This window comes from Pterocles gutturalis, unplaced genomic scaffold (genome assembly GCF_000699245.1).
Source record: "Pterocles gutturalis isolate BGI_N339 unplaced genomic scaffold, ASM69924v1 scaffold4229, whole genome shotgun sequence".
NCBI classification, from domain to species: domain Eukaryota; kingdom Metazoa; phylum Chordata; class Aves; order Pterocliformes; family Pteroclidae; genus Pterocles; species Pterocles gutturalis.
This window is the reverse complement of record NW_010133093.1, coordinates 131,359-142,173: the sequence shown is the minus strand read 5'-3', so window position 1 is coordinate 142,173 and position 10,815 is coordinate 131,359. Positions and strand designations below refer to the sequence as shown.

General features: G+C 41.0%; 1 protein-coding gene across 1 annotated transcript in view; it reads right to left on the bottom strand.

The window, feature by feature from the left end:
• Positions 1–10,815, bottom strand: part of PDZRN3 (PDZ domain containing ring finger 3) — a 33,115-nt gene that overhangs the window by 1,148 nt on the left and 21,152 nt on the right. The window contains exons 5-9 of the mRNA XM_010081082.1: positions 5,269–5,367; positions 4,319–4,381; positions 3,398–3,499; positions 2,202–2,318; positions 1–1,263 (exon numbers count right to left, since the gene is read on the bottom strand). The exon at positions 1–1,263 is cut by the window's left edge and continues 1,148 nt beyond it. Coding sequence (XP_010079384.1) covers positions 1–1,263; positions 2,202–2,318; positions 3,398–3,499; positions 4,319–4,381; positions 5,269–5,367 — 1,644 coding nt within the window. The remainder of the gene's footprint in view (positions 1,264–2,201; positions 2,319–3,397; positions 3,500–4,318; positions 4,382–5,268; positions 5,368–10,815) is intronic.

The window sequence follows — 10,815 nt, the reverse complement described above, 5'->3', positions numbered from 1 at the left end:
ACGGCCCATCTTCATTTCACTTATGGCATCATCATCGGTAGTCATACCACTGCGCTCTTCCTTAATCTTTATGGCACGTTCTCTGAGCAGCCTGTCCCTGACTGGCCTCTTTGTAATGTAGCGGGTCCCGTCGCTTCGGACCTTGACTTTCCACTCCATCCTTGGTTCGCTCTGGCTTGAATTAAAGTCTTTGCACATACTCACCAGGCTCATTTGACTCTGTGCATACTCCACTGCTGACTTCTGTTGGATCAGCTGCATGTAGCTCTGATAGTGCTGTGCATGGGCAGGAATATGAGCATGTTTATATGGGGAGTGGTGGTACGGGGAGACGTAGGAGCCAGAAGGTTTCTGACCATGAGTAGGGCTTTTGCTTCCATCACTGGCTTTTCTCTCCTTGCTTTCCAGCTGTTTGCCAAGGTCGGTATCTTTAGGAGAGACATGGCATTTACCAGTGCTGGATTCATGACTTTCTGAGCTAGCAAATAAATTCTTTTGGGAGACATTGTATGCCACTGCCCCCTCATTACCTTGACAGTCAATGCCTTCTGCAGTTCTGCGCAGCGAATTGTCAGGGGAAATCTCCAGCGTGAGTGGTGTGCTTCGGCAGCTTTCGCCTGTGTTATATGCACTCGAGCTATCCTTGTCAGACTTCTCGGGGAGCTCCGTAATGTCTGAGAGCTCGTGCCTGCGAACATCGATGCTTGTGTTATAGTTGCGGAACCCGCTGTTATGTAGCATCCAGGGCTCCCTGTACTGATCTTTCAGCTGCTGCATTTTATGAGTTCTCACGATATTCAGGCACTCCAGCTCAATATTGCGCAGCTCCTCGTTCAGCATCTCCAGCTCTCTGTCAACACTTTCTTGGTCACTTTTGCTCATATCCAGCGTGCTGTTATGATAATACAGACTGTAAGGGTTGGCAGATTTCACCTGGCACTTCAGTTCCAGCAGTTCCCGGAATCGCTCGCATTCGTCCACAGGGATGCCAAGGAAGTCGACATCTGTGCAGTCGGCCGAGATAAATGATTCATTGCTGAACTGCATATCGCCACTTCCTAGGGTGTCATGACTGTATGTCAGCTTCTTCTGGCTCCCTAAAGTGTTGGAGGCAGTGGTGTGATCATCTGCATTGTTTTCCTGCTCAGAGCTCTCATCGTTGCGGGTGCTGTCATCTGTGCGCCCCACGCCACTGTCCTTCTCGTGCTGGTTAGATAAAATAGTGGCTGTATCTGTGGTACCTCCATCTTCCTCATGCTTCTTCTAACAGCAAAAATGAAAAGACAGAAAGAGAAATTATTGAAAGGACGTGAAATATTTCAGGGTGCTTATTTTTTTTAATAGTCTTCTTAATCTGTCACTTGTTACACTTTCTGCTTCTATGTCTTTTACTTGTATGCAAAGAATATTATCAAGAACTCATAGAAATGGTGACTGAAAACACAAGATGCTGTGGATGTCCTTCTCAGAAGGACCTGTGGTCTGCTTTTAATTTATATAGCAACAGCGGTCGAAGTCACATTTTCAAAATGTTTTTTCTCCCACTTAGGTGCACAAAACCATCCAGTTCTTCTGCAGTGCCAAAGTGAGACTACGTCTCTCTAAAAAATGTGTATGCCACAGAGAATGCAGAGTTTTAGACAACTCTAGAAAAAAACTAGACTAAAATTGAAAAACTATTCATGAACTTATATGATTAGACTGACAGGGAATACAGGCCCAAATCTGTGGCCCCGTATAAACTTTGCTATGTAAAAACGTTTTCTTTTTCTTTCTCCCCATGACCTTTTTCAGTCATTTGCCTGCGTTCTCCATTTGGATTTTAAGGTTTCAGGAGGCAGGCTGTTCACAGTATATGCATGCATATCAAATAGGAAATTTTATAGGTTAGCTCTCTGCCTATCTAGCTGTTGTACACCTACCATGCACCTAGCTTGTACTTCTCTCAGTGACCGCAGCCAGAAAGGTGGACTTCCGAGAACTGTGATCATGTTGTTGTAATGGGCAAAGGATAAAAGGTAACATTTGAAAGTATTTTGGATGCCCAGGTGAAGTTTGTAGATAGTCACGTAATATTTTGATTTTACATAAAGTCCTTTTGCCTTGATCGTCATTAGAGACACTAAGCGTATTCAGCTCAATACTGGACTGCTGCATGCAACGTGAAGTTTTGACACCCTTGCACAACAGAACGGCAGTACCTGCTGAAGCATGCTGGCAGTAAATTGCATTGCCTGGTGGTGCTGTTCCTCCAACATGTCCATGTGCAAGTCATCCAGAAAATCATTTCTGTCATCATCCATCCATCCTTCATCCAGCTATGTGAAAAGAGAGGGAGAATCAAACCAAATGTTGTCAAAAGAATGAAGACTGACATAAATTACATTCCTTCTGTGTGGAAAGTGATTGGGAAATCTTAGGAGATTGTTTTCTGTGACATGGCTGCTGCATCCTGGGAAGGAGCACACATCTCCTTGTGCTCAAGTGTGGGTACTGACCGTCCTGACTCCCCACCAGCCACCTCCATCTCCAGCAGCATGGTTTTATCTTCAACAGCCCTTTATATATGAAACAAAACCAGCCTTTTCATCCATGGAAATACTTTTAAGAGTTGCGGCTGTTTTGGTTTATGTGCAACTTGATTAGGATGTGCAAGAACACACCAGAGCCCAAAGCCTGAACACACGTCTTGCAAGGCAGCATCAAGGGCCAGAGGAACAAATGCTTGCTGGAGCTCTGTAAGACTTTTTTTTTTTATTCCCAGTCTCAATTATGCCCAAGGGGAATATTGGAAACACCCAGGCTAACAGGACAGTCAAGAGCCTGGCCCTGTGTCTGTAGGTGCATTGGCAAGGGTTGCTCTCACAGCCGAAGGAGCAGAGGCAGATCAAACAACAGTGCTCATGGCTGTTTGCTCCATGTCTTTGCTGTGCTAGTCCCTGCTCTATGAAGGGATCCGGTTCGACCTTTTATTACAGGTGAGGATGCCTCTTGACAATATTAAACTACACTAAGAGATGGCATATAAAGGGCTAAATAATAGGTGTTTGAATGAATGAATAATCAATAGCTATAGGAATTAGAGTTCAGTATGTTCTCCAGAGCTATGGCTTGAAACCATCCATAATATCTTGCACTGATGTTTGTAATAGCATTGCAGCATATATAACTCACCAAACATATGTGTATTTTATATTAAAGTTCAGTTTATAAGTACTAAGACTACTGAATTCCATTATTTTAGACTATTAATACAACCAGTCAAACTGCATAATATGGCTTTAGGTAGATTTAGGTGGGTTAAAATGCTTCAAAAGATGCTAACTGCTTTCTCTAAAACAGCAACTCTTAATTAAAAGACTCGAGAGAGGTTTTTATTTTGTTCTTGCTACAGTACCTGAATTTCTGGTCTTGCAACAAGTAAGGAGATATTCTTGCTTTCTTCACTGGTGAGAAGTGACACAGCTTCTTCTCGGTTCTGTACCTCTATGCCATTGATCTTTAAAGAAAAGAGCAACAGAATGAAATCCTTTCATAGGGATACTCAAATGCTGCTGAGATGAGCTCCACAGAACTGCGTGGCTGGATAAATTCCAGCACAGCACAGGCCAGGCACAGTCCCTGTTCACAGCTCCAGCCGTGTTGTTCAGACAACTGTTGGGCAAGTGCATTGGTTTGGACATGTGATGTGCAGAGCCTTTTTTACAAGGACATAAACTGGAGAAGAGGCACTGGGTGGGAGCAGAATCATAACATTAGGTCTGGTGGGTGGAAAGGAACAGGAACATCCCCATGTGGGACAGGCAAGGCTGTGGATACTGCTCTTGGAGGCTGAATGGGATGTGGACCTCTACTCGTGTTAGTGTCTGTGCAAAGCCAGACCACTTCTGACAAAGCCCCTACAGCGCACACAGCACAGGGTGAGCAGCCTGCGGAACAAGTACTGACCTCCCTGGGAATAAACAGGGCTGGCTGGGGAGATTCTGCAAGAGGAGTAATTACTTAGGCCAAAATAGAAGGTTTCTGTGGTAGAAGGAAGGCTTGAAAGTGGAACTGTATCATGCTATGTGCTGGAAACAGATTATACCTTGTCAAAACACTTAGCCTGTAGCGCAGGGCCAATATAGGGCTTTATCTGGCCAGGACTATCAAAATCTGACTGAGATATGGCAGAGGAAAGGGAAATATCCTCAGAAAGTTAAAAGAAAGCGTATGACTACCAGTCTGAAGGGAATAATTTATAAAAATTGCACTGAAATAAAGACAGTGCAGCAGATTATAGTGTGTTAGCAGACTTTTCAACCACCTACACGCATACCTGAATAATGCGATCCCCTTCTCGGAGTCGACCGTCTTTTGCAGCAATACTGTTGGGATCAATCTACAAAATAGGAGAACGGTGAGTGCTTTGGAGGTTTGAGACCTCAGTATTTCCTTCCCATTTTAAACCCAGTATTGGTCATATGGCTGATATTGTAAGCCTGTGTGTCTGTCACTGCTGCTGTATCTGTGTTTGTTAGGTCTCAGTGATTACAGGACTTTTCCTTGTTTATGTCAGACAAAGTGAAATACAAATTAAAATTATCAAGTCTAACCCAAAACATTTCTTCCCAAGATGTGTCTTCACAGAATGTAGGTTTATCATGTTTGCAGGATGTTGAGTTAACTCATAATTTAACATTTCGCTTTACAATACAGTTACTCCAATTAGAACCAGTTTTTTCAGAAAACACAACAGGAAGGATTATGTCCTAAGTGATGCATTTTAGCGGAAGATTTTAGATTTAGTTATGAGTTTCTTTCCCCAAGCTGCTGCTGCTAATTTGAAATGGATCTGCATGATAAAAAGATTATGCATGAAATGATACTTATGTCATGAAAGGGGCCAAGAAGAGATGAATGGGCCCCAAATCTTTGCAAATAAAAATGGGTGGGTGGGGTTTTTTTCCATTTATATTGTTTCTGGAATAGTTGAGAACAAAAATTAAAGGGAGAGTATATTAATACTTCAAAAACATAATCTGAAATTGAATGCTGAGACTGTGTTAGGGCAAAAATGAACACTGCATGTTAATACAATGAAGTTTGACTTCAACGGATGCAGGATTTCACTCAGTTTAGAGAAAAGGAAAAACAACTAGATTTCTTCCCGTGATTCCATTCTGGCTGTTTCTTGAGCATGGTGCAAACAGAAGACAAATGTCTTAAATGCCCACGACTGCAGTTTAAAAGACAAATTGTATCTTATGGAAATCAGTTCAGTCTTACCTCACTCACATAAATACCCATGTCATCTTCATCATCCGTTCTGTAACATACAGTAAGGCCAAGCTTGTCCTGGCTGTTCACTCTATGTAAATCTACTTCCTGAGGTTTGAAGGAAAAAAAAAAAGAAAAGAAAATACTTTGTCAGTGAGACACTGATGACTGATTGAAGCAGTTTTTCAAATACAATGAAAATATTTTGCCTAAGTGATATAGTGGATCTCTTTTCATTTCTCTTGTAGATGAGGTTAACTTACTGAGCAAAACGTGATTATATGCAGACAATCAATACCTGGGGCATTTTTGACCCTTCAATCAATATAAAGTCATTTTGAAAAAAGACCTTTTATTGATCTTAAAGAAGAAAAATGGCCTATATTTCATGGAGTGGTGAGACTTCAAATGCTAAAATACTTATAAAGTATGATTTCACTATTTGCCACAGCTGATATATATTTCCTTATAAGCAGGGAAATTTTCTGGCTTTTCAGAGAAAAATACAATACTCTATTACCTTAACTTGTGTAATCTTCATGAAATGATGTTATAAATTTCTCAAAAGCGTGACTGAAGATCAATATATTGTTAACAAAGCATTCGGTATTGGTAATATAAATATAATAACCACTTCAGTATCTTGCAAGGGTTTGGTTTCAGCAGGTCATGGTTTATCATTCTAGTGCTCTTTGGTGGTCTTGTTAGTCTTGGAGACATTTAAGCCATTTAAAAAATATGTTTTTCTTCTGTGCCTTTTTTTGCCACATAGATTTCACAAGTTATTTTTTTCATACGTTTGCTGCACCTCTTGGTATAAAGGTTGGTATAAAGTGTTGTAAAATCCACAGAGATGCCCATGAGCTGTGGGATGTTCCTGGCTGGCGCACAGTCTGCATAACCATCCCTGTAGCATCTCTCAGCTCTGCCTTCTTGCTTCTGAGGGACATCCTGGGAGCTTAATGTGCTTACACAACTCATTGTGACTGCTGTCAGCCCTGAGGATGCTGCTGCAGGGAGGAAGGATGTTTCCTCATAGGTGGAGGCATAGAACCAAGCGCAGTTGTGGTTTTCACTCCCCGTAAAAGAGTGCTTGGCAGTGTGTGAGGCTTTGAAAGGTCCCGCTCCCCTACAGCTAATGCCAGGCAGGACAGAGGCGGCGGCTGTGGGGTGTGAGCCCTGCTGCTGCAAAGGGAAAGCGCGGGAGCAGGCAGAGGGGCAAAGGGACACAGGCTGAGGAAGAGGGCACAGCCCATGCAGGACCCAAGGGCTGTCCCAGCCCCAGGGCAGACCCCGAACTGTGTGCTTGTGCTTGGACCCGTCCGTTCCAGGGGAAAAGTCCTGATAACACGACTCATTATTTCTGAACGTCTCTCTGTTTTGACCTGCGCTGTGCCATTTGTGAGGGGCAAGACAATAAAACAAGCTGATATGAATAATTTATTTCCATGTCTAGATGACAGCTGCCAAGATCAGCAATCTCATGTTATTTACTTGTCAACATGTGTAATTCCTTTTTTTTTTTAAAGAAATGTAGCTGTAAATGTCAGTGACATTTCAGATGGTATTTAAATGGTTTCAATCAATAGTATCCATGGTGCACTGCTGCTCTTTTTCTCCCTCTTTTGTTACTTAAAGGTTTGAACACAATGCTTTAATAGTGGTTTTTTTTTTTTTTTTTTCAGATTTCTGAATCTTTTGGAGCTTTCTAGAGAGGAGATGGAAATTCTTCAAAAGAAAAGATAAGACCAAGTAGATTAGATTCTGATCTCATTTGATCCTTGGGAATGCCATTGCAGTCAAGGTGTTTATTCTGCATGTAATCATGGTGCGAACTGGGCATGAGGTGGTGCACTGAGCCTAATTCAGGCCTAGAATGATCCCCATATTTCCTGCATGCTCCAACAAAAATTTTTCACGTTTTCAGGAAAGTTTGTGTTTAGTTTACTGATTTGGAAATGTGTCAATGAAGTAGCGGCAAGAAACTACGGGTGTAGCTCATTCTACTGTTTATCACACTGGTAGTGAAAGTATATACACAATGTTCAAAAATCCGACAAAAACTTAAGAAAATAAAAGGCAAAAAAAATTTGTGACTTTGGTCAATATTTAAATACAAAATACATCCTATGTAACCATAAACACTTGCCAGCACCTTTTGGAGAGGAAGGAGGGAGCAAGCTATTAGTTTCATTCTTACCTGCTGCATGTTTTGAATAACAATAGGTGTTTTTCCAACAGTATACAACTAATAAAGGGTATTAAGAAATAAAGATGGGTTTACATTAAAATGCACCATTCATGACATCGCCTGTGATATACTAGAAGGTAATAAGTAATCTCATAAATAAACATTATATATTTTAAAAGGAAAACATATATGTTGTTTAAAAACATGCTCACAAATAAAGCAGCAAAAAACTAAAGCAAATTAAAAATTCTTAGAGCAGGTGTTTAGAACCTGAATTTTTATGAGTAATTAGTTGACAGACTTACCCTTGGGTACAATCCCTCTAGTCCTTGGTAGGAAAAGAGTAAGTGGGTTTGATGCTACCCAAACATGATAATTTTGTGTACTTAAAGACATGAACAGCTGCTTTCTGGGGGTCTTTGCATCAATAAAGTTTTAAACCTTTAATCATAAAGGTTTGAAATATTTGAGAGATAAAAGTGTGCAATTCCAGTTGGAGTTGAAGAACCAACTCCAGAGTCTTCAAAGCAAAGATTATTCTCCATGCTCAGAGTAGTGTCTGTATAATGCTCAGACAGATGAAAGGGAAAAATAGAACAGAAAATTGCACCTGCAAGTACAGCTACTATGGTAGCTTGTGTAATTGTACCAGGAATTAATTAAACTCTAGGAGTTAATATGGGGCTAGAGCACTTTGAAGGTATAAGTTCACGTGCTTGCAATGCCACTGGACTTGCCATTTCTTACTTCTCTATCTTCAGCGTTGCACTTCTGGAGAGCCCAGGGGCCTGATCCTGTAAGCCTGCAGCGTTCTGCGCTCCCACTGCAGACAGCAGCCGCTGCGTGCACAGCAGCAGCTGGACTGCTTCCAGAGACCCTGTGAGACACGTGCTTTCAGATTAGTCTGGTGTACTGTACGGTCTTGAGATGAAAGAATATTTAGTGCTCAGCTGGGGCTCAGGTACTACTGTAATGAACTCTATAAAATAATATGAAACATCAGCCACCTACGTTGCAGAAGGAGGACACTGAAGTTATTCAACACCTGGCCGAGATCTGCAGAAATTAGTTAGCAGACAATGGTGGTATCCACAAAATCTGGTAATGTCGGGGCTGCGTTAATATAACTGTAAAAATTTCATATCTGATGTAACTTCTACACACACGGATAATTAAATTCTCCTTCCTTAGAACAGGTAAAAGTGAGAATTTGAGAGATATTCAAGAGAAGTATTTGTATGCTATTTCAAAATAGAGTCTGGACAAGAAAACTGTCTGAAAGACTATTGTCTCCATATTAAATGTAGAGCCAAGAAGGGCTCATAGAGCTAGTTACCAAAATCCATACGGCATTGGTAGCAAGACAAGAAATGAACATGCATTATGACATTATACCTGCAACTGCTCATAATAATGAATTAGGAGTAAGTGATAATAGTAAATTAACCTCTATAAGCTCAGAAGATCCTTCATTTGCAACAGACTATTGAATTATTGTACTGCTGATTTAAATTATGGCCTGCGTGCAAATTTATAAAAATCAAAGTCCTTTCTCTAACGAGACAGAAATGAGCAGTAGGAACCTAAAATGAGGGTACAGTGGTGGGTAAAAAAAGTTCAGACCTTCAGAAAGCATTATCCAAAGCTTGCACAGTAAGTATTCTGTCCTTTTGTCTCTTTCTGTAAAAAGTGGTGAGTTTGTTTTTTCTGTGCTGATTTCTGAGGTACCTGACCAGCAGCACCCACTTTTTTTGCTATTCCACTAATAGGATTCACCCAGAAAAAAAGTCAGGAAAATAAGAAATATTTCCTTTTATACTATGTGAGGCCTTCTCATTACCTTTTGGCAACTGACTCTCGTGCATAAGAAGGAAAAATCTTGTTCTTGCTGTCTTGAATTGAAGCTAAAGAAGGTGATGTTTACATTTATATTCTTGTGCAAATGTGGTTTTCAATATAGGTAAAAAGCAAAAGCCCCACTCCCTCCACTTTTTAGAGAAGAAAACTTTGTAAAACAAGTTTTCTTTCAAAAATTCTTTGACCTATAGAAGAAGTAAAAATCTATCTGGAGGTTTCTGTGCCAGCTCAGCACTGGAATTAGCTTAAGTCATCAGTGGTGCCAGGGAAGGCTGAAGAAAAATGCTTCCCCCTTGATGAAAAGAGGTTTAAGATACCTAAGTAAGGTAAATTAAGGGATGCCTAGGGTCTTTGCCAAGCAGGTGCCCAATGGTCCATGATTAAGACCTTTCTCCTGCAGTAAGAGGTGTTAAGTCCAGGTTGAGTCCTCCAGAGAGCTAAGGAATGACAACCTTTCAGTATCAGCTTGTCAGCAAGTTTAATGTTTTGGATTTGTTCCAAAGAACATACAAATATTTGTCTCGGAAAGTACAGTTGTGAAGCTGAGGGAAGGTACTGCTTTTTAAACTGCCAGAGCAGGACTGCTAGGGCTGAAGTCCTTTGCATTCAGAGACATAGTGGTGCTTTGAGAAGCTCCTGATCAGTGCAATTCCCTGCAGAGCAGGATTTTTCATTAAGAAATATATTCACATAAGAGATGCTTTCAAATGCTTTACAACCAGGATGGAATAAAAATTGCCGAATGTCTGTGATGGAGCCTATGGATTCTTATGTTCAGATAGTTACCTCTTACCTCCCCCTTTCCCTTGCAAATAGATTATTGGAGAAGTAAAAGACAATTTTCAACCGAAGTAGCAATGTACAGTAAAGGGGAGAGCTTGAAACCCTGGTACTTAGCTTTTATTTATGGTTTCCGAAAAGCAGGGAAGTACTGATTTCAAATTTTGAAGCATGTATTTTGGTGCTCAGTGTGTTAATTTTTTGCTGATCAGATGTGGTTTCGTGTCAAGAACACTGTGTGAGCCCTGTGCTGGGAGGGCAAAAAGCCATTTGAATGAATCTGTTGTCTTTTAGTCTTCCGACACATAGACTTCACCTCTGTCCAAGACTTGAGAGTATCAGAAGGGAGATTTCTTAGCAGCTAGCAAACTTTTCATGTAGTTTTTCATCTCCAGGCTGTACTTAGTCTCAACTAGCCATTCAGCTGAGTTCAGTTCTCTACTTCGAAAGAAAACAAGACCTACCTACAAGTTGCATATAGAAAAGAGTGAAGACAAAGTCAAATGGGAGAGAACAAGCCCCCTTTTTGATGTAGAATGTTCTCCTTTGTAATGTGAGAAAACACACTGAGAAAGCTCTCACTTGGGCTGTGTGTTTGACAGCTGGACAGACTTGTTTGAATAAGCATATTAATGCATAATGCTGCTGGGGAATCCTGGAGTGACATTATTCTTCCTTTATGAGCCTGAAATGACTTCTGGCTGGGCCTCTGTGAAGAATGAGTGCAC